The 25,945-nt window shown below is 39.7% G+C and overlaps 1 protein-coding gene across 1 annotated transcript in view; it reads left to right on the top strand.

The window, feature by feature from the left end:
- Positions 1-24,249, top strand: part of SEC24C (SEC24 homolog C, COPII coat complex component) — a 31,137-nt gene extending 6,888 nt beyond the window's left edge. The window contains exons 3-22 of the mRNA XM_009277658.2: positions 165-343; positions 1,524-1,973; positions 3,259-3,389; positions 6,511-6,622; positions 7,472-7,599; positions 10,278-10,416; positions 12,353-12,468; positions 13,751-13,875; positions 14,095-14,286; positions 15,241-15,334; positions 16,539-16,655; positions 17,139-17,309; positions 17,697-17,793; positions 18,082-18,227; positions 18,710-18,848; positions 19,628-19,746; positions 20,128-20,307; positions 20,987-21,178; positions 21,606-21,695; positions 22,123-24,249. Coding sequence (XP_009275933.1) covers positions 165-343; positions 1,524-1,973; positions 3,259-3,389; positions 6,511-6,622; positions 7,472-7,599; positions 10,278-10,416; positions 12,353-12,468; positions 13,751-13,875; positions 14,095-14,286; positions 15,241-15,334; positions 16,539-16,655; positions 17,139-17,309; positions 17,697-17,793; positions 18,082-18,227; positions 18,710-18,848; positions 19,628-19,746; positions 20,128-20,307; positions 20,987-21,178; positions 21,606-21,695; positions 22,123-22,263 — 3,058 coding nt within the window. The 3' untranslated portion in view covers positions 22,264-24,249. The remainder of the gene's footprint in view (positions 1-164; positions 344-1,523; positions 1,974-3,258; positions 3,390-6,510; positions 6,623-7,471; positions 7,600-10,277; positions 10,417-12,352; positions 12,469-13,750; positions 13,876-14,094; positions 14,287-15,240; positions 15,335-16,538; positions 16,656-17,138; positions 17,310-17,696; positions 17,794-18,081; positions 18,228-18,709; positions 18,849-19,627; positions 19,747-20,127; positions 20,308-20,986; positions 21,179-21,605; positions 21,696-22,122) is intronic.
- Positions 24,250-25,945: the final 1,696 nt, after the last annotated feature.

Here is a 25,945-nt window from a genome sequence, read left to right as displayed (position 1 = left end):
CATGCAGGATATGTAATTATTTTTCCAAAACTGAGCTACAGTGCTTCATGTAACTAATTGAGACCCAGCCAGTGTTTATGTGGTACAACAATTTAAAAGGCACAGAGAATTGTAACTGCTTGTATAATGGGGAATCCGGTGAAGTTTCTCATCTTCCTTCTCAGGCCACCTGCTTCTCAGCCGTTTCTGCCAGGCTCAGCACCCACGCCTGTCAGCCAGACGTCTACGTTTCAGCAATATGGTCCCCCCCCAGCCAGTGTACAGCAGCTCAGCAATCACATGGCAGGGATGACAATTGGCAGTACTACAGCCTCTGCTCCTCCCCCAGCTGGACTGGGCTATGGTGAGGTTTCCTGGCTACAGAAATAATGCTATTGCTTTTCATTTATGCTAGTAATTTCAGAAAAGATTTGCTCTTGTCAATGATTCGTTACCATATGGTGATGGGAATTCTCTGGGTGTTGACGCCTGCCATAGTAAATGGTAGTTTCCTTGACTAATAAGGTCATCATTGGGGAAAACAGAACTGAGACTATTGTAGGGAACAGTGCAGGAAGTACTGCAGGTCGCGAGTAACAAAAGAGAGTAACAATATTTCTCCTCAACTGGGTGAATCTTGGTGTGAAACACAAAAACAATCTATCCCTAAGGAAGCTGTTGGAGAGTCTACATGCCTTGCTGCTGTTGTGCAGCAGCCCAGTCAAAAAAAAGAAGGAAAAAGGGCTCAGTAAATCACAAAGGGCTGAAATTATTCTGAATGATTCTGTGAAGGGTTTTGCTAGAAGTTGAGAAGAAACTTAAACAGTATAAACTGAATTTAGGTATTTTGTTCTATTGTATTAGATCTACAGCCCCACTGCTGTAGACTACAGGACTTTTTTTTTTTAGTTAATTGAAGACTAGAGATTTGTCTTTAGTATGTGTAAGCTGGTCTGACTAGACTGTGATTTTTTTTTTTTTTTTAGTTGCTTTGGTAAAGTACTTTTTGACAAGCATCTCTCATACTCTTAACACAGACTTTATAGGAAAATTAGGAGTAGGGGATGCAGATTTCTCCAGCCTTTTGGCAATGTGTTTGTCTAAAATTATCCTCAGAAATAGTACAGTGGTAAATACAGAAGGTGCTAGTTCCGTGCTATTAAAACCATGAAGCTCAAAACCATTCTTGAACTCCAACTTAGTGTGGAGTTTAAGATACAAACTTATTTCAGTTCAAGAAATCAGTAGACAGACAGTTCTTGTTTTGCATACTCCTGGCTTTGCCCCTTTTTTCTGGCCCTGAATCCTGAAATGTATTCTGATTATATAAAATAAGAAGCTCAGACTTTGAGAGAGAGGACAATGAATGAACTATCAAGTTTCAGATCCCTTGGAGGAGTTTCAGCTCTCTGATCAATTTAGTAGGGTGTCCATGAGAAAGTGGTAGACCTACTTAGATGATCTAGAGCAAATGGGTTTTGCTTGCATCTTGATTGTCTTGAGGATAGAAGAAATTATGTTCTATCATCTTTTCTTCTTATCAGGTCCCCCAACATCAATTCCCCCAGTCTCAGGAAGCTTTAGTGCAACAGGATCTGGTCTCTACACACCTTACACTGCGAGCCAAGGACCCCCTCCTACCAGCGTGTCTCAGGGTCTTCCTTTGGCACAGCCTCCGTTTCCTGGTCAACCAATATCAACTCAGCGCCTACCTACTCAAGTCCCTGGTTTTGCACCACCTCCCTCTTCTACAGGGATTGGACCTTCCTCTTACCCTCCTACCACAGGTGCCCCAAGGCCACCTACCATGCCAGGCCCACCACTGCCTGGGCAGACGGTTGCTGGACCACCAACATCCCAGCCTAATCACGTATCCTCACCACCACCTCCATCAGCTATGTCAGGGCCGCACCCTGGGCCTCCCATGAGTGGCCTCCATGGACCACCTCCTCCCACTCATCCTCCTCAGCCAGGATACCAAATGCAGCAGAACGGTGAGTATTCCTAGTGTAGGAATTGTAAGCTATGTGTGCTCTCTGTGTGCTGCAAACTGAGAACTGGATTACAGGTTTGTTACTTGTGGGCTCCTGGCTGCACTTCAAAGCTTCCCTCTTGTTTCCCGGTGCTCGTGTCTGAAAGACAAATCCAAGATAAACAATAGGATGTTTCACTCTAAGATATTTGTCATACGGGTTTTAATCAGATTAATGTAACTAAAGGAACCCTAGCTTACTTGGCCAAAAAGTTGTTTAATAATTAGTGCCATAATACTACGAGGATTTGTGATCAGAATTTTATGATGAACTTTGATTTGATGTCTGCAACCTCATCTGTTCAAAAGTAGAGATTTGAAATCCTGAAAAGCCTTCCTGTCTTTTTTTTTTAAATTTGTGGCCAGAGTGCATATACAATGTGTATGAGAGGAGTTGCTAAACATGGAAAAGGAGTTGTTACTTTTCCTTCTTTAATTCACAAAACTGTGTATATTTTCTCCTTGTAGAACGTTTCACATTTTGTGTGTGCTTAGAAGTAATATCAGTTAAGCTTTCTGGATTACAAACAGTTTGGGCTGATTTATAATTAATAACATTTACAGATAGCTAGGATAAAGTAATCCTGTGCAAGTGTCAGAATTGAGAATCCTGTCCCCCATGCAGCTTTGCACAACTGGCCAGGTAAATTACTTAAAATTATCTGTCCAAATTGCTCTGAACTGTAAAAACAAACGGGGTAAATCATGCTGTTATTCCATAACTGACTGAAATTGTCTAAAGTAATATGAAATAACTTCAGGTAGTTACAAAACAAGAGATAATCACACATTAATCTATTACTGTAATTTCAGACAAGCCAAAACTGCCTGAGAGAAATCCTTGCATACCTTTAGTTTGAGGAATTATGGGTCATTCACTATCTTATTTGGCTGTTCTGTGTGCACTTTCTATTAGGCGGTCCTGCAATTTAACTTAAATGTTCATAGTGCATGATCTTAATGTGTGTTTTAATCATATTATTCTAAAAATAGTTATGTCAGTCTAAAAACCTGTGTTTCCTTAAGTCTGGTTTTAAGGAGAACTGTATCCATCAGTTTATTGGATCGTGGTTAGATATGTACAGGTCTAAGCTGAAACACTGTGAAAAATACGTTTAATCCTAATTAACTGAAAAGCATGTGACTTTCTTTTTGTTTTTTGATGATGACAGGGAAAGTGGGAAGTGCCTAATGAGGAAACACCTGGTATTAGCCATTGTTTGATTTTGCTGTTCCTTTCTTGTAAGGTTCCTTTGGGCAGGTGAGGGGTCCCCAGCCAAACTATGGAGGAGCCTATCCAGGAACACCAAATTATGGAAGTCAACCCGGACAACCACCTCCACCAAAACGCTTGGATCCAGATTCCATTCCTAGCCCTGTAAGCTTACTTTGTTCTTACCAGTGTGAACTCTTCCATAGTGTCTTTACATAAAACAGAACTGACAAAGACCAAAGCTGAAAACAGGTTTCTCTATCCAAAGAACATCAGTCTATTTTCCTGCTTACTTTTGTCTCGTATATCCAGCTTCAGTCTTTTGTTATGAATAAGCCCAGAAGCAGTATTTTTCTTGGTGACTAAAGAAAGGCACTGCATATGCAAATTAATGCTCTAATTCCTCAGGTCTTTTTCTGTACTATGTTACATTTTGAGAATCCTTGAGGGCTTTGGTTAAGCTTCTTTCTCCATTTCTGGATTCTTGCTTAATGACTTTCCAAGGTGAACTAATTTCAGGTTTTGAGGTGACAATCTGTGGACTGTATGATCCAAGTATGATCCAAGTTTAAACTATGGTTAATAAGAGATGATTGTAATGCTTTTCCTATAATCTGTCAGAAAGCTGGTTAGCGTTTTTTTGGGTCATTAAGTCACGACACTATCTTGGTCAAATATGGACAACTTCTCAAATTGAGATCATCTGTCAGAATGGAGGTTCTGAGAAAGGACGAGCAGTGATGTGTAATGGTTAGCAATGATGAGTAATATTAAGCCTGGCAGTATTATTGCCGCTAGTCTCCTGTGCTGTTCCTTCCACCGCTGCTGATGCTGTTCTGTAATTGCCTCAGAAGGCCACAGTCATTTGATAACAGGAAACCTTTCCAGGGCAGTGCTTACAATCAGTTTACTTCAAAACTATGAAAATAATTTAGTCTTGAGTTACATCTTAGATCTGGACTGGTGCTGTTATTGCTATTTAAAAAAGATTATCTGTTTAGACTCCAGGTTTATGTAAAGTTTATGACCATATTTTTTTGTAGACTATAAGAAGTCTTTAATTGCTTCTCTGCTTCTCTTCTCTTCCGCTAAATGAGATCTCAAATGGCTTGTGTCAGCTGCCTTCATTTTAGCATGTTCTTAAAGCATAAATCCCCAATTTCTAACCAAAATGAGCATGTGAGCCACACCTCTCTTAGCAATGTGTTCAGAGCCCAAGCCCAATATCCTGGCAAGACTGGTTTTGGGATCGGTGTATGCCGCAGAAGCTGATGTTTCCTGTTGCATGAACCAATGTCCAAATGTATCTAATTCCAGTGCTACAGGTTTGGGTAGAGAGAGAAGTAACACTGTTACTTTTTGTTTTATTATTCTCTTTTCTTTTTTCTTTTTCTTTTTTTTTTTTTTGTGGCACTCTTACTTTTTATTTTTTTTAAAAAAGCAACTTAATGAGCTGCCACCCCAGCAGAAACCCAGGCACAGAATAGACCCTGATGCAATTCCTAGTCCAGTAAGTGCTGTATATATGTCAATTGTAGTCTGTGTGTTGGTGACCATCTGTGCATGCCTGAAACCTGAACTTCACCTCACTAACCCTCCATCATTAATCCTTTACCCTTTCCTTGCTGTCTTCTGCTTGCCTTATCAAAATGAGTAACATTACACCACAAGACGTTGTTAAAATCTTCTCTTCTGTGATGAATGGTGAGGCAATAGAAAGCAGACTTTCGGAAACAGATCATGAAGAATGTCTCCCCTTCACTTTGTCTGATCTTTAGAATATCTCCTTCATCAGATTCCAACTGGCGTTTTTAGTGTGAGCCATCAGTATCATTGTCCATACAATGTGTGTCTCGTGTTAACATACACACAGCATGAGCCTTTGTAGCCATCTTTTCTACCAGTTTTGAGCAGAATTTGATTACTGTTCTTGTCGCTATACCAGTACTGGGCTAATGCTTTGAAGTTCTAAAATTGCAGATAAACTGTTTTGTTTTGATGTTAATTCCTGATATAAATCTTCTAGTAGATTAATATGAGGCATGGGGAGCTATAAACATTCTCTCATTATCTGTGCTCATACATAACCATTAAATTTTGAATTTGAAAATTTAATGTTTATGTGTAGAGAATCTTGCCTAAAGAAAGAAAAAAGCAGCTACCTTTTGGATTGGAAGAAAAAAACCACATTTGACTTTCTGTTACCCTCGTATCACTTCTTCCTCGTTTAGCCAAAGTTGGTCATATAACAGGTACCAGCGGTGAGATAACCAGTGTCAGTCAGTCTGTAGACTTTTGAAATGGAACTAGATTTATCCTAGAGTAGTCACTGTCTGATGCTATGGGATGCTTTCTGCTGGCAACTTGGAATCTTTAGTGACAGGGTAGAAGTTCTGCCATGCAAACTTCTGTATTTCACAATTTACTCTAAGCAAAGGCATGTGAGTTTTGTGGCAAAGTAAGATCAGAAGAATGATTGCTAGCTTTAATGCTTTCATTTAGGCACCGGTATGGAAATGTAGTTAAAACTGTGTAATTACAATTTTCTGTTCTTATGCAAAGGTCAGTGGATATTTTAGTCAAGTAAAACTGTTTAATGCATTTCCATTATCTTAAGCATATTTGGATTAATGAAGAAATTGAAATACTAAGACATTTAAGATTTTTACTGGCTTTGTGAAGTTTAAGCTTGATTCATTGACAAGTCTACTGAAACTTCACTTTCCACATCAGCAGAATTCAAATCATAAACTCTTGAGCACCACAGAGTAATGAAGACTTCCACCTGAGCTTGCAAGCATCTGTCTTTAGGTCAGAGTTACAGTGGTTAGAAATAAACGCATACTATGAAACCAGTGGGAACATAACAGAAAGGAAAAGCCAGGTTATCTATAGAACTTCACCCTGAGGCTTACAGAAGCTTCTAATCTTAATTCGGCTAGGACCAGTATACAGGGGAATACTACCAAAAATTCCTTTCTTGATCTGTGTTTGGCTTTTATGAGTTCATATCAGGCCTTAAAACACAAAATATGCTACTATTCAAAATACTTGGGGAAAAATACTATTTGCAACTTGTAATTTATTGTTAGTCGTTAAGTATTATTTGAAATCAAACTGAGAGGTGACTGCTTGACAAAAACTTATTTGCTTTAGACTTCTTATTTTTAGAGATAGTAATGTTTGCCTCAGGTCCCCTTTTCACTGCCTTACAGATATAAATTTTGTATTTTACAGTACTTTGAAACCAAGCCTCCAAATATTAATGTGGTGTTTTCCATCATAGATTCAAGTGATTGAAGATGACAGAAGTAACCGTGGGTCGGAACCATTTGCCACTGGAGTGAGAGGGCAGGTCCCACCTCTTGTTACTACAAATTTCTTGGTCAAGGATCAAGGTAAAATATTTTTCTTTTCCTAAACAAACAAAAGAAGAGTCAGTGACAGAACTGTCTATGTCTTTAAAGGAGAAGTTTGAGGAATGATTTCAGTGGCTGGGGATGTATGTCTTACCAACAGAAGCTTAGTTTGAAGTCCTGTGTTGATTTGATCTCAATTTAGATTCTCCTGATTGTGTGGTAGCTAGTAACCAATTTGCAAGTAAAAAATGTTTTCCAAGGTGGGTACCTGGGACCAGTGTTAGCAGGGATACCAGAAAGCAGCAAATGAAGCCTATTCTGTAGAGCTATATCAATGACAGTTAAGAACTGAAATTTACTAGCAATTATCATTTGAATTGAACTGGGAACTGTATTTTTTAAATCATGGGTGGGATGTGAGTTGGTCCATAGTTCATAGAGAAAGGATATTTCATCATTTAATTTCCCACGCTTTTTTGGAGATTTTAAGCTCCCTTAAAACTTCAGAATTGAATTCTACAATCAAATGCTTTATTTTTCAACCAAAATTACAAAATCAAACAGTAAAAATGGTTGAGTTGAGTTTTCTGCCTATAGTAAGTTTTAGTCTGTAAAAAGAATGAAACAGGAATGCCTTTTTAGAGGTTTAAGTTGATGTGGATTCAAGTTCATTTGTTTTGAGTTAAGGGCTTTTATTATACATACTTAATCATAAAGAGGCATTTTGTTTGGAATTCAAGTTTTGCATAAATTGAAATTAATTGATTGTTTAGATAATCTTTTAGTCTCTGCGGCTTAACAACACAACTGAAGGTATCTTTATTTCTGTTCTTGAATATAAACTTAACTTGTACTGAAATTTGTGGGGATTTTTTCTTTGTTCCCCAGGTAACGCAAGCCCCCGCTACATAAGATGCACATCTTACAATATTCCCTGCACCTCAGATATGGCCAAACAGTCCCAAGTTCCACTAGCTGCTGTCATAAAACCACTGGCTACTCTACCCCCAGAGGAGGTGAGAACTGTGTGCAGAGTTACATATGCACTGTATGCACTCTGAACTCATCAGGAGAATGCTGTTAGATGTCAACATTTAACAGATACGTTGAGAAGGAATGTTTAGGTAATGAAGCCTAGGTAAACATTGGTTCTCCCACAAGCGTGTGGTAGAGATCTGTAAGGCAGAAGGATGTTGTGTTCAAAACATTTACTATTTTGATCGCCATGATAATTTCAGCTTTTTTGCAGTAACTGTCAAGCACTGTGATCAAATGACCAAAATACTAGGATGGTCACAAACGCGTACACTTCCATTGATCTCAATTTCTTTCTTGGCCTAAAGTATTTAAATGGTTACTAATCACTGATGTTAAGTCTTTTCTAGGACGTCAAGTTGTGGAATTGGATGAGAATGTATCAAGCAGCACTGGTTAAGCTGTCTAATGTGCATGTACATGCATAGCACTGTGTGGGGTGACAGCACAAGACTGAGTACTGGGCACTGCTGAGCTGCGCTTGTATTTCTGCCCTTGCTCTGTGCAGCACTTACTTCCTTCTAAGTGTAATGTGTGGCTAGCTAGCCTTTTACTCTGGCTACTGTGTAGCGTTAGCCTGCTTGGGGCAGTGACATAAAGACAAATGTGCTTGTTAAATTTGAATACATATGTTTGCAGTGTTCTGCGCCCTGTTAGCTTTAGCATCTGCTGAGGGAAAGGAGTATCCTTTGGGCTTTTAAGGATGTGTTTTTGCTGTTGCATTTCATTAATGTTCCTAAACTATGGTTTGGATTTTGAAAATTGGTTTGTGATAAAACTGAGTTCTGAAGTTAATTCCTGTATTGCTATATTGTGGCTGGAATTTAAAAGGAGTGCAATAGGAGAATGTGGTCTCATTTGAGAAACCTGGAGGCTCGTGGAGCTGCACATTTTTTAGAGAAGCTTTACAAACAACTAGTTGTTAGGTTTCCTGGTGTGTTTATGCTTTGAACAAACACTTGTGATATCCAGAAAAAACATTGCTAGAATCGAAAAACTGCCCTGGAGACTGGTCAGCTTCTAGCATTGGAAAGTTCTTTATGGCAAGGGCAAACTCCCTGTGGAGGGGCCCTTCCAACAGATGAAGGCCCAGCTGTTCAGAGCAATGAGACTGTAAATAGAGCTAAAGCTTAACGTATCAGTAATGAGAGGATAGATGTCTCATGGAAATACAGCATTCAGATAAATCTAGACTATATAAAAATTCAGCACCTGGTTGCCAGATACAGGACCTTTGCCCTATGTTAATGCGCAGTTCAGAAAGCAAAGCTTGAGGCTTCAGAAAGAAGTATCTCAGTGCCTTCTGTGAGTGAGTGGTTAGTGACAAGTTATGCATAGCACTGCATGTTTACAAACTACCCTTGTAGTTTGTTTGCATGCATGTTATTGGGGCAGAGGCTGAGGAAAAAAGCTTATTGTGAGGAAGTACAATACCGACATTGCCTGGCAGTCAGAAAACTTGAAATTTTGTTTCCTCTGAGGAGGTCAGCCTGGGCAACAGGAGCTGAGAAAATGCTGGCTGCAAAACCATTGTATTGTCAATAAATGATTAGTGGGGTTGAATGAGAGATGTGACACGACACATCTGTGGCACGAAGAGGAAGAAAGTGACTGGAGCATTTGCTCAACTCCTACTCAATGAATATGTTGTCTCTTAAACGTGGAGAGCAATTTGCTCAACTCCTACTCAATGAATATGTCTCTTAAACATGATCAGAGGTTTAGGGTGACTGAAAGAATTAAGGCTGGACACCTTTAGTGTCAGAAAATTTAAAAGTAAGTAGTTAAACTTCTTTCGAGCTAGATTCTTAGTTATGAAAGATACTTTGAACTATGAATGCAGCTTGTTGCTTGCACGACTTCTGTCTTAATAATTTTAAAGTGCTTCCTGCTCGTTCTGAGGTTGAGAAGCTGCAGAAGTTGCCAAGCATCTTACTCTGGTTTGGCTGCAAAAAGAATATATTATCAATAATAGTTCAAAAATGGTATCACTGCATAACAGTTTTGAGGACCGGCTATACACCGGGGTCAAGACAAGCAGAACTTACGGATATGCTGTATTTCATGGTGGACTTCAAAAATAAGTCTTATCAGTTGAAATTTTTTAAGATAGTCTGGATGCTCTGTGTTCTTGAATATATGGAATGCAATGACTGGCTTCTATTTTTTTACAAGGGAAAAATACAAGAGGTCAAGAGTTGCTTTTAAAACACCCAACCTGTGGTGAAATGTAAATTGTATGCTCACTCCCATGAGGTTATCACAGCCATTCTTTGCATGGCTTCAGTCTTTTATGTTCACTTGGGATACATCTGTGCTGTGCAGTGTGGTACTCCTGCTAGAGCTCATGCTCCTCAAGCTGGCTGCTATGTAAGGTAGTGCAGCACCATGCGGAAGTACTTGTTTGTGTCTAAGTGGGATAGCCCATTAATGACCGCAGCCCACAAAGAACTGCTGTGCTAGAGCCTGAGTTGTGAAAAGCATTTACAAAATACTTGTTCAGGCTTCCCCCGCCCCCTGCACTCTCTCCCATAGCTGCCAAAATGTTAAATCCTATGCAATGTATAGGGAGATAGTTTTAAGCTCTGCAATACATGTGATCACTTCTTTCTCATCATCATGTGACCTTTCTTTTCTTTTTTTTCCCCTGCTTCTGCAGACTCTTCCTTACTTGGTAGACCATGGAGAATCCGGTCCTGTCCGATGTAATAGGTGCAAGGCTTACATGTGCCCTTTTATGCAATTCATTGAGGGTGGAAGGAGGTTCCAGTGTTGTTTCTGCAGCTGTGTCACTGAGGGTAAGGTTTTTTCTGGAAATCGGTCTCTAGGCTTTATTGGAGTGGTCTTTGAACAAGATGCAAGCAAATAAATCTTTATCATGTTATGATCACTTATGTATACTGTGCTTTCATGTGTGTTTAGTCTTGTAAAAAAAAATCATTATAAAACGTGTTCAGTGCTCAGTTCTGAAATTATGTTCAAATTAAGTAGGTGCTTATGCATTGCAGTATTATTGTACCAAATTTCTAACATGAGGTACTTGTAGCATAATGTATGGTAGTTTGAAAAATTACTTATGCTATTTTCTTAGGGTATTTCAAACTTACATTTTTCTATGACAGACTGAGATGTACATCTAATCAGTAGCATGAGTTACAGGATTGTCTTTTTTGCTCACAAAGCCTGTTTAAACACTGCTTAGAGATGAGATTGCAGCTAAATCTACAGCTGAACAGGAGTGTTCAATATATGCCAGTTAATGTTAGTTGCTCTCCTAAATTAATGTAAAACATGCTTCCTTTAAGCAGAAGTCACTATGTGCAGCTCATAGCATGATATCCATAGATGTGTTTTGAAGGCACAGTGGAATGTAAGGTACAACGAACCTTATGGTGATGTTTTGAGTGTTTCATTTGGTAGCACTGATGGCGTTTAATGGACTGTTTGTTCTTATCACCTCAGTTATGCTGTAAAACTGTTTGTACAAACCAAAATGGGAAGCTGGCGGGGGTTAGAAATGGCCAACTTTAAAAAAACTTTTTTTGTCTGGTGATTTTCAGCCTGCATGCATTCCCTGTCCCTGCTTACTCAGCAGCCGTATGAATGGCTGTACCTGTAACAACTGAGCAGGGGCAGAAAAGGGAGGGATGCTCAGAGACTGCTGATGAAAGCAATGCTGTGAAAATACAATGTAGTTGTACCTCATACTTGAGAACAATTTCTGTTTTCTCTGCAAAAACAATCAGGTAATTAGCTTGTACTGGATGTGTACTTGGAGGGGAGAAGAGTGATAGGTGCTTATATGTATAGTCGTAACAATGGCACTTTGGTTTTTTTTGAACTTGAAACTTTGAATGTTTAGAATAATTTAAAGGTGGTGAATACTATCATTACAGATAATCTCACTTTATTCTCCCCTGGAGCTATCTAGGCAGCTATAGCTGGAATACATTTTGTCACCCTAGCAATTCTGCAGGAGGGAGTCTCTGTCATGGTAGTTCTTGGGGCACAAGGGAAGTGCTTTCTTTGTTTATGCAGCTGACTTTTGTAGGCAAAAACTTAGCTTAACTCCAATTTTACCTTCCGATGCCTGGTACCAGCACAGGGCATGTGCTTACACTTTTGGTTCCTCCTTCTTAATGCTTTACAATCCACTGTAAGAAGTACCCTGTCTATTCTGACAAAAGGATTATGGCAGTCTCTGCACCCGAGAGTGCCTAGAAGGATTTACTCTTGTGCGGCATGGGAAGGGAAGGAAAAAGCTAACTCATACAGCAAAATACAGAGCTCAGTCTTTTGGTAGGCCTGAATTGAGACAATAATGTTGTAGCCTGTAGTTTGCCTCAAACTCAAATGTAACAAGTCATTTGTTACTACTTATACAAGATTCTTATATTTTTCCTTTGAACTAAATCCTTCAGAAGAATCCTAAGAGTGTGTTGTAGTGACGTTTCTGATATGAAATTTAAAATGAGAATGTAAAGGAGATTCAGGAAAAGTACAATAGTGACTATACAGTGTGCCACCTGGTGCATATGACAAACTGGAAGCAGTTTGTCTGTATTTCTTGGCTTTAATGATGCTCTTAAATTGCATGAATATTTTTAGTAATACTTGCATGCTAGCACAGAGTGCTAGCTAGCTTTCCTGGAGTTTTATTTGAAACAGCTGTTGTCATCTTAGCTCTCTAGTCACAGTGTTTGTCACTGAACTTAATGTTTCTTCCTTCCCCAGTACCACCTCACTACTTCCAGCATTTGGATCATACTGGAAAGCGAGTAGATTTCTATGATCGACCTGAATTATCACTGGGGTCTTATGAGTTTCTAGCAACAGTTGACTTGCTCAAGGTACAGTAGTATGTGTTTATTACTGTATTTTGTTTTGCTTTTAAATAAAAAGCCTATTTTCCTAAAAGTAAGAATGACATGAATTGTCTGGGGCTGCTTTCTAGCTGGCAGAGATAATTAACAGCATTAATCCAACCTGCTTCATTGTGTAAGGTAATGTGCTTGTGTGCTTACTTCCCAAAGTAGAGGAAGTCTTGACCACACATGACATAATATAATTTTGTTATGGCTCCCTCTGTCACTCTCTTCTGGAGCTATATAAGCAGCTATAGCTGCTGTTACCTTAGCAATTCTGCAGGAGGGACTCTCTTGCGGTAGTCCTTGGGGAAGGAGAATGTAGGAGAGATTCACGAAAAGTACAATAGTAACTATGCAATGTGCCATCTGTTGCCTAAGACAGACTTTACCTATTGAACTTAACTTTCCAATAGTGGTTAAAAACACAAGAATATTGTGGAAATAATATATTGTCAGAGCTGGTTCACTTTTAAATTAAAGATTTAAATAATAATAAACTTCTAAGGAATAGGAAAAATATGTGCAAGGTGTTTATTAAAGCAACTTATATCTGCTGAAATAAATGCTGGGAAAATAAATACCTAAATGTTGCAACTTTATACTGGTTACCTTCTGATGCCTTAGCTTTACTTTGAGTTAAGAGAAGAACCAATTATCTTGCTTCTAACAGCGTAAGAAGCATTTTTAAATCAAATGAGATGCGATCTTCCCAGATTTCTTGAAAGTTCTTCTGTTTTGCTTTTCTTCTGTGTGCTCCTTCCAATATGACCTAGAGATTTCAGAAAACTGTTGACTGAAACAAGTTTTTATTTCCCAAAGCAAACCTGATATTTAAGTAGAAGGGAACGGTTGCGGTTCTTGGAGAGGAAAATCTTTTGCTTTATAGGTGATTTTCATCAATATAACAAGTCTGGTCAGATTCCAACGTCTTGAGAACTGGCAGGAAACTTCCCCGTCTACTTTCCCCTATCTGGCCTAGTCATGTAAATGGATGATTTAGTTGTGACTAGCCTGTTCTTCACTGAGCAATGGCAAAATTACTCTAGGGCATGTAACACCGGTCCATTTCAAGCACAGTGTGCTTACATGTCTGTTAGTTGGGCAGGGATGGGAGAATGATCTGAAGAAACAATTAGTGCTCATGAGTAGAAAAGTACATGAAAGCTATTAGAGTTTTGACCAGCATTCATTTGTCCACGTTGCAGCCCACATAACAGCTCTGTATTATGTGGCCATAATGTGACTTCTTCCCTCTCTTCCACAGAATAACAAGTTTCCCAGTCCACCTGCTTTCATTTTCATGATTGATGTGTCTTACAATGCTGTGAAGAGTGGCTTAGTGAGGCTAATATGTGAAGAATTAAAGTCACTCCTAGATTACCTGCCCAGGTAGGTATATTGTATATACTGTAGCCAGTCAAAATGGGGGAAACTGTCACTTTTTCCCTTTAAAAAAAGCTAGAAATTAAAACATCATCTTTCTGGGTCCCTTTCTAGGTGAAAACGAATTTTCCTTCCTTTCGTTTTTCCCGTATCCCTTTTTGTGTTGGGTTCTGTGTAATGATTTCACTGTCTACTTAGATGTGAAGGCAAGCATGTCTCTTACAGGGAAGGCAACATGGAAGAATCAGCCATTCGAGTAGGCTTTGTCACCTACAACAAGGTGTTACACTTCTATAACGTGAAGAGCTCACTGGCACAGCCACAAATGATGGTTGTCTCAGATGTGGCAGATATGTTTGTGCCACTCCTTGATGGTTTTCTGGTGAATGTGAACGAGTCCAGGACAGTTATTGCGAGGTAATAAAATTGATTTACAATGTGTGTAGTAAACTTTGTTTGGTAGATTCAAGTGTTGCATGCTTATTTGCCATGTTATTCACCTAGAAGTCACTCTGTGTATTTTAGCTTCCTATACTCTTTGAGATTAAGCTGGCAAAGTAGGATGGGAAAATTCATGGGGTAAGGGTGTATTTGGCTCGTAGCCCAGCTTGGCAGAGGGTATATATAAGAGGATTTAGTGCAGAAGGGCATTTCTGTGAAAGAAGAAAACACAACTAGAATGATGCAGAGTGAAAGTCATAAGAATACTGAATCACTGTCTTTAAGGCAGCTGCCTAAATAACTGTAAACGGACACAACAGTGGTGTCTAATTTTGGTTCTGTGGAGAAAATTGAATGAGTGGGATAGAGAAGATAAAATCTAGAAGGAAAGAAAGAGAAATTAGCAAAGTTTTGGCAAACTATTTAACATGATACTTGAACTGTAATTAAACTATGGTGTGTAGCTAACTACGTTTACGACCTGGCATTGCATGTTTTTAAAGAAAATTTCTAGCCTGTTTTGTGCATTAACAAGCATAAATACAAAATTGTGGATTAAACCTATTAATCTTTGAATAGAACACAGGATTCTTGGCGAACAGAGGCCAAGAGTCACTAGTCTTTCCTAAGAGTTTACGTACCAATTTATATTGGAATATATTAAAAGAGCAGGAATACAGAAGAGCTATTGAAGTAGGCATCAGCTGAGGCTATACAGCAAGCACTGAGGATATGGATTAGAGAAGCCAATGAAGAATCACAAAGCATCATTTTTTTCACAGATAAATGATGAGATGCTGAATACTGTAAAAATTATGCAAATTTACAGACACAGTAGGGACTTCTGTCTCATGGGTCATCAACTGCAACTGTGTGGCTTTTCCAATGAAATGGAATCTTGAATTCCTCCTTTTTCTTGTTCTTTGCTAGTTTGCTGGATCAGATTCCAGAAATGTTTGCAGACACAAGAGAAACAGAAACTGTTTTTGCACCTGTGATTCAAGCAGGACTGGAGGCGCTGAAGGTTAGTAAATGCATTGTCATGGCAAATTGTTTTCAGTCCGAGTACTCTGAAGTTCATACTCTGCTAACACACACTAAGACAGACAGTTCTAAAGCTTTTTGTAAGTCTCCTTGTGGTAGATGTGCTACATGTAGGGAGTGCTTGGCTCATTCTTCAAGTGCATGTACCTCTGGTTCTATGTAGCTAGCTATCTGTTCTCTACCCAATTTTTTTTTAATAATTTTTGTTCAAAGTACAAGACATACGGCTTAATTCCAGTTATCTGGCTGGGTTTTGCTTTGAACAGTTTATAGAACCTACAAAAAAATAAAGACCTTCCAACATTAAAACCAAGAGCTGAAGTCAGTCATGTCTCATTGAGGAGTTCTGTAACATGGTGTCTTTCTAATCCTGTGCTTAAAGCTCTGGTATAATCTTAAATAAAAATGCAATCTGTTGAAGTTGCCCACAACAATGTGCTAACCAAGTAAACCTTTCCTAAAGTTCTTCCATTGCAGTACTTCATCCAGATAATTACATGCATGATCTAACTCCGACTCGTATATACTGATTGAATTGATTGCCTGTATGATTCCATCCAAAACTGTTCATGTAGCTCTATTTGTCTGTTGTGTAAGTCCTTAGAAGTCTCTCTTAAACTCCATTTTCATGACAATTGTTCAATCAAGAAATAATATAAATTACTGATTGATTGATTGTTTACATACTGCATGTGTCAGAGAAAATAACCTACTAAATATTGGCTAGTGTTGACATAGGTTATTGATTTAAAATTAATGATCTGTTGAAGCTTAGATTACAAAATCCTTTGCCATTTCTGTGACTCTCTTCCTTTTCCACAAACTCAGTAGCTGCAAATCAGAGAAGAAAGCAATCTAACACGTTTGCACAAAACCTTTTGTAGCTGAGTCCTGCTTACTGCTCTGTGTCTCCTTGGAGCCAGTCCTTTTCTCCCTGCCACGGAAGTAGCACAGGTCCAGTAGAACTGAAACTTGCTTTTCTGTAACTGAGCAGTAAACTGTGCTCCCTGTGTTGGAAACCACTGAAGTAACCAAGTGATCACTGAGCCTGTGTGTCTGATAAAGTGCCTTCCTGACATAAAGAAGTGATGAGGATGCTTGAATGCTTGTTCTTGAATCACAGTTTCCCTTACAATTTTTATAAATGTTTCTAACTTGCACTTTTTGCACTCGCTTTCCTTCAGGCAGCCGAGTGTGCTGGCAAGCTCTTCATTTTCCATACCTCTCTGCCCATTGCAGAGGCCCCAGGGAAGTTAAAGAACAGGGATGATAAGAAACTGATCAACACAGATAAGGAGAAGGTAATAACGACTTGCATGATGCTTACATTACAGGTCTATATTATACTCTTTATGAGATAAAATAACTCTGAAGCAACATTAAAAAAATTACAAGGGTAGCATGTAGTGTGACCATCCCAACTAATATCTTTTAACATTGCACTTTTACCTTCTGTTCTCAAGCAGGGCTGTGTAGACTTGACATCATAAGGACAGCTCTGGTATGAGAACAAGAAGAGATAGATCTAGGTTCTTATACAGGATAAAATATTGTAGCTGGGTTGAGCACATTTACTTTAACTTACAATTAAAGCAAAGATGTGTAGTAATTTTCGTCATATTCAACAGTTCTTCAAGGGCAGGGTCAGGAAGAATTTTTATGATCCTAACTTCCCTGAAGAGAGACTTAAAGTATAAAAGTGTTTTGACTGGGATTGTAAACTAGATCTCACTTTCTTTTTCTTACCACAAACTTCTGACGTCACCTCTGACTTCCTTTCTTAGACTTTATTTCAACCACAGACAAACTTTTACAGTAACTTGGCCAAGGACTGTGTGGCCCAGGGCTGCTGTGTGGATCTGTTCCTATTTCCAAACCAGTATTTGGATGTGGCTACACTAGGTGTAGTAACTTACCAGACAGGAGGCTCCATTTATAAGTATGCATATTTCCAGGTAAGAGTGACATTGGCTGACTGGTATTTGATCTAAATAAGAATTATTGTTTAGTTAAGAGTTGTTTTTCGTAGTGTGAACCATAGTGAGCAAGTACTTATTTGGAAATAAATTGCTATTTAAATGTCAAGATTTTCACCAAAATTATTTTGTTAGCTTTATGTCTTTACACAAATTATCTCTATTAATAACAAAAACAACAACAAGAAAAGCTATGCTATTAACTTCTAGCACAATATTTCATTAGCAGGGCACTGAGCCCTGTATGATGGCTGAGTTTTAGAGTAAGACTGCAGGAGATAGTATCTGGTTTTAAATTACTTTATGATTTATGGAGCAGCTCTGATTTATGGGATTATGAAACTTGAATTATTGTTTGTGTTCTAGCTGGAGATAGACCAGGATAGGTTCCTGAATGACCTGAGAAGAGATGTCCAGAAAGAAGTGGGATTTGATGCTGTAATGAGAGTGCGCACAAGCACAGGTGGGTGTTAGCGTGAATGAGTCTTAATAAATTGACCACTTCAGGCATGTCATATGGGAAGTAACAGATTTTTCCCTAATTTCAAACATCTTGAGACTAGGCTATGCAAAAAGCTCTGCTAAAGCTTTGAAATTCTAAGACTTTTGTCGAGACCGGGCAAAGATCCCTGCTGAAATCTGTCAAGATAACTTAGTGTCACCGATGACAAGATTTTCAGGGCTCCAAAGGCTGTCTGTCTTGTTACTCTGTTGAAAATAGTGGTTCATGTTGGGGTTTTTTCTTTTTTAGGTATTCGAGCAACTGACTTTTTTGGAGCTTTCTATATGAGCAACACAACTGATGTAGAGATGGCAGGTTTGGACTGTGATAAAACAATCACAGTGGAATTCAAGCACGATGACAAACTGAGTGAAGACAGTGGTGCACTCCTTCAGGTGAGGGAGTAGGCTTCCTAGGAGAAAGAAGTGAGCTGACAATTTAGAATTGTCAACAAAACTGTGTCAAGGGGGAACCAAATCTCACCGGGGGAGAATGCCAGTTGCAGAAGAGGATGAGGTTGCTCTGAACTGAATTATTAGACACTCCTTCAAGGAACTGTTTGTTCTTTTTCTGCCCCTTACTATACCCTTAACCTTTCAGCATACTTGTTCTCAGGATGACCTAGACTGCTTCAAACTACAATCTGTTTTCCAAGACCCAGTTCCCTTAATACAAACTGCTAACATTGCTGCTTGTTATCTTTCATTGACCCTGATTCTTAGCATAAGCTTTAAGCTTATTGTGCAGGTCTTTTACATAATTCTTATTTGTTTAGGCATCTTGAGTCCTAGTTTTTAATGAAGTATATTCAAATCCTGCTTTTCTTATTGTAGCAGGACCTTATTTTTCTATATCCTGGCATTTTTGTCTCCTACAGTGTGCTCTGTTATATACAAGTTGTGCAGGACAGCGACGACTCCGCATTCACAACCTCTCCTTAAACTGTTGCACGCAGCTTGCTGACCTCTATCGAAACTGTGAGACAGACACGCTCATCAATTACTTGGCTAAATATGGTAAGGGTAAATATGGTAACAAGAATTGCAACCTTTAACTGCTGTTAAAATGCCTGTTGTCATCCAATGACACCTGTTTATTCTCTTTGTGTCAAATGTCAGGTGACAATCCTGATGCTTCAGTCATTTATGGGAAAGAGTATAAAGCTGTGATGATAGTATTGTTGCTTAGGACAAGAGGTACAGAGAGGTGCTAGGCTTTATCCTTCATACAAATTCTTGTCTAATTTTTTTTTAAGAGGTTTGTATTGACAGCTGTCTGAATTCATCCTCGTATTTATTTTTGGACTGGTTTAGTTTGTTCTTTAACTGTTCCAGAATTTTGCTCTGGGAATAGGAAATGGTGGCCTTTGCTCATAGATCTGGGTTAAATATCATACTTTTATGCATTGTATCCTATTTGCCCTTTCTACTTTGCAGTACAAATCCAGCTGAGATTTAGAGTTGTGTATGTTTATCACCATTAAAATGTAAGAAACAGTCCATTTTCAGTCCATTAAAGAAAGATGGCCAGGTTATAAAAGGAGTTTTTATAGTACCGCATGCTTTCAAGTATGACAAAGTGTATTTTAAAGTACATGGGAGATAGAGAGTTGAAGAATGAGCTTCTTCAGGTCTTCAATAAGAATGTATCATCTCTTTCCCACAAGTTTGAAGGGGAGGGAAAAAATACTTTAATAAACAATAGTTGTTTAGATTTACTTTGTGGAAGTAGTGTTGGGTTTTTTACTGTTCATGAGCAATCACTTGATAGCCATTTCTTTCCTCTTTCTGTGCAGCATATCGTGGAGTTCTGGGTAGTCCAGTAAAGACTGTACGAGATGCACTGATCAACCAGTGTGCCCAGATCCTAGCTTGCTATCGAAAGAACTGTGCTAATCCCTCTTCTGCTGGCCAGGTAAACTCTGATGCTTTCGTTTGAATCACAGGCTCGGGTATTAAAAGGTGATGAGAGCTGCTTCCTACTTAACCTACTCAAAAAAAGTCAATCGCTTTGCTCAGCAGAAATTTGCAAAGAGAAGTCTTGGGGAAGTAGAGAGACTGCAAGTAAAATTGTAATTGAGAATGGCTTCTTGGACATCTCTCTGGAGCCCAGGAAGCACTGCCTGCTCCAGGGAAAAGTTTTGTTACTTTTGCAAGTCCATGATATAACTAGACTATCAGCTTTCACTCCTCACAGCTGTACCACACTTTGTTGGTTCATGCAAGCCTCGTTTTGTCAAACATAAGTTTATTCAGCAAGACAGCTGACCAGCTTCTGTCTGCTTGTGACTTGTAGCTGATCCTCCCTGAATGCATGAAGCTGCTTCCTGTGTATTTGAATTGTGTGTTGAAGAGTGACGTCCTTCAGCCTGGTCTGGAGGTCACAACGGATGACCGTGCCTACATTCGTCAGTTAGTCACATCCATGGATGTGGCAGAAACAAATGTTTTCTTTTATCCCAGGCTTTTGCCCCTGGTGAGTAATTCAGGATATTCTTACCACTTGAGACTTGCTGTTGTTTTGACTTGTCGTAAGGACTGGCATTTATATTTTAGCAAGGGAAAGCAATTTGAGAAGCATTTGGGATCTGCCATCTGTTGGGATACTTCACTTAATTCCACTCAGTGATAGATGCATTACTGCATCTTGTGAATTTGCTGGGGGATTTTTTTCCTGAGCTGTGAGCATGTGACTAGTGGCAAAGATGACACTTTTGACCCTTTCGTAGTCTTTTAAAAGTCCTAAAGCTTGTAACTCTTCTAATTCTTGTAACCTCTTGTAACTTTATGTAGTAATTTTCATCATTGCAGGGCAACTCCATGTTCTGTTCTGACTTTTCAGTACCATAGTTGCTGGAATAACACTAACAACTAATTACATTCCTACTCCAGGAGGCAATATTGGAAGTAAGAGTAGTTTCACAGCAGCCTTATGTTCTCTTTTGCTGACCAAGAGTCTCTGATCTGCTTCTGTGTCACATCCAGTAAGAAAACTAAGCTAAGGAAGATGATACTTCAGTCACAGCTATTGCAGTCTTATGAGTCCTGGAAATGAGAAAACCATTGGGGTCTTAGTGGCAGAAATTTTCAGGACTTCATAAGATGTTCTTGTTTTATAACCTTGATTTATTTTATTTTTTTTCACTCTAAAACAGACAAAAGCAGATGTTGACAGTGACTCCTTGCCAGCAGCAATCCGGAACTCAGAGGAACGTCTCTCCAAGGGTGACATGTACCTGCTGGAGAATGGGCTGAACATCTTTGTGTGGGTGGGAGTGAACGTGCAGCAAGGCCTGATCCAGAACCTCTTTGGAGTGTCATCCTTCAGTCAGATTAGCAACGCCTCGGTGAGCTGGATGGCAGTGCGGGAGCTAGTGTCTGTGATAGTCGCCCGAAACTTAAAACAATGAGAGCAAGTTGAGAAAATAGTGTTAAATTTTTCATACTAGGAACAAGAGCAGCACAGGTATGTGAAACTATAGTGGAAATGTCCCTAGTCTGGGCATGTTGGGCATGCTTTTGCCTAGCTTTATTTGACAAGCCACATCTCCGCTGACGGTGAGGAGAACAGTCAATATGTAAATGGAACGAATAATTGACCTTTAATTCTGATATCATGTTATATTCTCTTCTAACTAGTTGAGGTTAAAGAGATTGTATGTTAGTGGGGGTAGACTTATCTCTACCCTTATGTAATATGACAAAACTTCTGAGTTTTGTTTAATGTTGCTCTGCTTCGCATGACTAATGGGGTTTGGATATCTTTCATTCCAGAGTACCCTGCCTGTCTTGGAAAACCCCTTTTCAAAGAAAGTACGATCTATTGTTGACATGCTTCAAATGCAGAGATCCCGCTACATGAAGGTAAAAATGTTGTCCCCCATTCGTAGCTTTAAATCCCCTTCCCTTTTAGCAGAGCAGGTGATGCCTGGTAATGCTGCAATGCTGAACTTACTCTTCCTGATCTCGTAAATGTGATTCAAACACAAAGTTTTCAAGGATCTGAAAAAAATTTTGTTACTAGTTTTGGAGTTCCGTGCTTACCATAGTTTTAAAACTAAATTTTTTCAGACCTATTATAATATACTACCGCACAAACCACGTACGTGGTATTTTCCTTCTATTTAGAAAAGATTGAGACTTAACCCAGCTTAGTTACAGAAGTCAAAGCACGTAAGCCATATATGCTGTGATTTTGGTTATTTTTGAGCTGTTTAGCTTTTTGCTCTTTTTTCCAAGAACGTTCATTCTGCTGACTACTCACTGTTGGTTTTGTTCTTGTTTTTTGTAGTTAATAATTGTGAAGCAAGAAGATAAGCTGGAAATGCTGTTCAAACACTTTCTAGTGGAGGACAAGAGCCTGAGTGGGGGGGCTTCATACGTGGACTTCCTGTGTCACATGCACAAGGAGATTCGGCAGCTACTGAGCTAGAGGAGGGAGTGGTGCTGGAACTCAGCAGTGACATTTCAGTCTCCACTAATGACCTGATCAGAAGGCCCAGCGCCCTCAAAAAGGACAACGTAGAAATCTGTACAATTCCATAATTTTTAATACACATTGCATAAGCAGAAACCCTTTCAACCTCTCCCAGTCCTGTATGAGAGATGAAAATTTTCCTGGTGAGGGCTAAAAAAAAGAAAAAAAAGGCCTTTGATACCAGGTCTTTTACTTGTATCTAAATTGTTTCCTGTGCTTGGCAGGAGTTCACCCCCCCACCCCATGCTCGCTAATCCTGTCGTAATGAATGTAGTTTTTTTCAGTTCATTGTACATGATTCAACATTGGGTGAAAAAGCGATAACTCTTCAAAACTTCTGGTAGTTGCTGTGTGTTTGTATGGGCGCGTGTGCATGCTCCAAGTGTGAAGAGGATGCGCAGGTTGGGAGGCCAAGAGGCAGGTCAGGTGATGGGAGCTGGAGCAGCCAAACATTTTGTCGTCTTCTCTTAAGAGGGAAACGTGACGTTGCAGAGCACAGATGTATCACGTGGCTGGCTGAACCAGAAATCCATGAAAAAGGAAACGAGTGGTAAGGCAGGAGGCAGCAGGGCAAATGTCCTTCCACAATCTTTCCTGTACTATACGTTGCTGTGCAGATCTGCAATGGAGTAAGTAACAGTTCAGTGAGCAACAACCAACGGCGTCTGAACAGCGTAGGGGTAGAGATGGTGCTTCCTGTTGCGTGTGTGGTGACTCCTTATTGCACGGCTCTGTAATGTCCTACTCAATCCATGTTCCATGGCCTCTCCTGCAGAGCTTACTTGTCTATCCAGATGGTGGTGGGAACAAAAGCCTCTTAGCCTTAGGCAGAGAATACTTTTAACAAGGTGATGTGGGGCTGTGTAGGAACTGGATGATAAGGAAGTGGCCGTTTTCAAACATATTATTGTGAATTATAGCAAACAAGCAGGAATTTGAATTACACTGATGCAAATTTGAGACTGCTTTGTACCCTGGAATACAAGGAAGGGGATACAAAAACTAAGATTTAGACTGTCCTGTAGTAGGTATTTCAAGTACCTGATTTCGGTTATTGAAAGCATCTGGGCCGTAGTGAAGAGTTTCATTACTGGAGTTTATACCCTCCCCCATTCTACCTACTGATCAGCTTGCACAAAACTTTTTATAAGCCTGTTTGTTAAACTAAAATACCTCAGACAGATTTATCCATCCACTTTGGCCACTCTGCTGCTCCATTCTGCAAGGGTGGATGAGAAGACTCCTGCGAAGAGGGAGCGAGTGTAAATCAAATTCAGAATTCTAAGGGCTTCGTTTATTCGCTTTTGAAAGGGGGCTTGTATATTTTAGCCTGAACGCTTAAGAAGTGTTCTTACAATACCCAGGAGTTTAAGCTACCAATAGCACTAAAAGTGGAAGGAAGAATGTGGGTGGATTAGAGAAGGTATTATCTGGGCTTGATATTTCAGAGGAAAGTCCTTGTGAAGATCAGAAAAATATCTGGCTGTGGTTTTAGTTCTGTATCCTGTAGCATGTATATAAATCCATTTTTCTTCTAATGCTGCTAGTTTGTCTTCCCTCCCATCACTACACAGAAAGGAGAATATGAAAATTGTAATGGAGAAACTCTCAAGACGCAGTTGACAGAACCTTCAGAGTTTTTGTATGAACGTGGCTCAATTTTTACTCCGCGTACTGCCTCCAACCAAAAAATCTAGAGGATTTTTAACCAGAGGGGGAAAACAACTTCCCAGGAATATAAGGCACAGCAACCACAGACTTCCACAAATACTGATTTCTAGTATTAATACTGGGGGGGTGCGTGGGGTGGAAATGAAATCATAAATGAACCTTCATTTTCTTCACTTGTTTTTCCAATGCATCTTTTAATTTGTAAAGAAATAAAAATATATTAAGATGTATTTTATGTCATTGTTAGTAAATAAACACTGCTTATTTTTCCAAACCCTGTATTTTGCGGGAGGGAGGAAATGGGAAGGGCTGAAGCCTAGCTGATTGATCCTTTACAATCCAATCTTCTGCTGAACAAGTTCAGTCTCTTTTTTTTTTTTTCCCCTTATTCACAGAGAATGGTGATAAGAAATTCAACAAGAGTCAACAGACAAAAGGTGCTGTTTAATCTCAGTGTTACTTTGCTTAGATGAACATTTTTAAACTTTCTGCCCCTTCTGAACTTTCATTTTGCAAGGAGACTTCCATTTTCTCTAACAGCTTGGGTCAGATTGATTGGGGTTTTTTTTTTTGTCTACTTTGGAAAGTATTACCCTTACCTTGTGACAATGTTAACTTAAAGACTTCTGCAGTCTTAATTTTTCAGAGAAATAGAGCGACTATTTCAGAGTTAAGATAGCATGGAAGTTGGGAGGGGTGGGGGTTTTTTTGGAGGGGAGGGTGCTAATTGCAGAAATGCAAGTTCAGATCGAACTGGCAGTGTAACTTGACCGTAGCCTAGAACGTGGATATTGTACAATGTGCTGATAAACCTTACAACAATCTGTATGAAAGCACAAGGCAATCTGAATGCTAAATATCCAACAGTACTTAGTTTGCTGTAGAATATTTTTGACGTTACTCTCCTACAGAATGTACATGATGTCCAGAATCTGCTACTGAACTGATATATTGCGATAATGATGGGCCTTGTACATCTTGTGCATTAATCGTGTGGAGTAAACTGTGCTTGCGGGCATTTTTGTGGCAGCACCCCTTCCCATGCGCGTGGAAGTTGCCTCGCAGAGCCCATGTCTGTTAGCACTCTGGCGGGGATGGCGTGGGGGTGGTAGTCTTTCCGTACTGGCTGTGTTGTGCTTCTGGATCATGCCCGAGCAGCCTCAAGACCTAACTTTTCAAAGGAAAGCAAAAAGGTTCCCATGTTTTAACCTGTTCCTTATACCGATAGAGAATACTTATTTGCTTGTGTCCATACTGACTATGAATTATCAGTTATAAGTATTATGATTGGGATTAAGTTATCTCTTAAGGAATGAATTTGAAGCTTTTAGCAGTTCCATAACTGAGTGGTAATTCTAGCATACTTTTTTTATTTTTATAGTGTAGCCCAAACTCAGCTTTGCAGATACCAATTTCCCATTTACAGAATATTTTAACACCAAATGAGTTATTCCAGGTTGGTACAGAAGAGCAGCTTCAAGGGAGCTTTAAACCTCCCTGTAGATATTAAACAAAAAACAAAAACCCAACCCAAAAGTTCTGTTACAGAAAGACGTTTTCTGTTCCCTGCCTTTATGGTCTTCAGCCGGAGCTAATCTCGGTGTACTTTCTTGCACCATCTAAACGCCTGCTTGGTACAGGAACCACCTCTCTGCAGGTGTATTTGCTGGCGCAGTGAAGCAGCTCGGGGTTTTTCCCTCTCAGCCGAAGGTACCGGCCACGCAGGTGTCCTCACGCCTGCGTTAGAGGCAGAGGATTCACGTCACCTTGAAGTAAGGCAGCACAAATACCGAAGCGCTGCTGTTGTCTTAACGGATCTGTGTTACCTTTCGCTGCCCCTACGGCCGCTGACAGTCGCGCACAAAGCGACAGGAGGGGGAGCGAGGCGGCACCGGGGCCGGCTCTGCCCCGCTCCCGGGGACCCCGCCTCGGCCTCGCCCGGGCCGCGCCGCGCTCCGCCGGCCGT

This window comes from Aptenodytes forsteri, unplaced genomic scaffold (assembly GCF_000699145.1).
Source record: "Aptenodytes forsteri isolate BGI_AS27 unplaced genomic scaffold, ASM69914v1 Scaffold15, whole genome shotgun sequence".
NCBI classification, from domain to species: Eukaryota; Metazoa; Chordata; class Aves; order Sphenisciformes; family Spheniscidae; genus Aptenodytes; species Aptenodytes forsteri.
The sequence above is the reverse complement of the archived record's forward strand: the minus strand, read 5'-3'. Positions and strand labels throughout refer to the sequence as shown.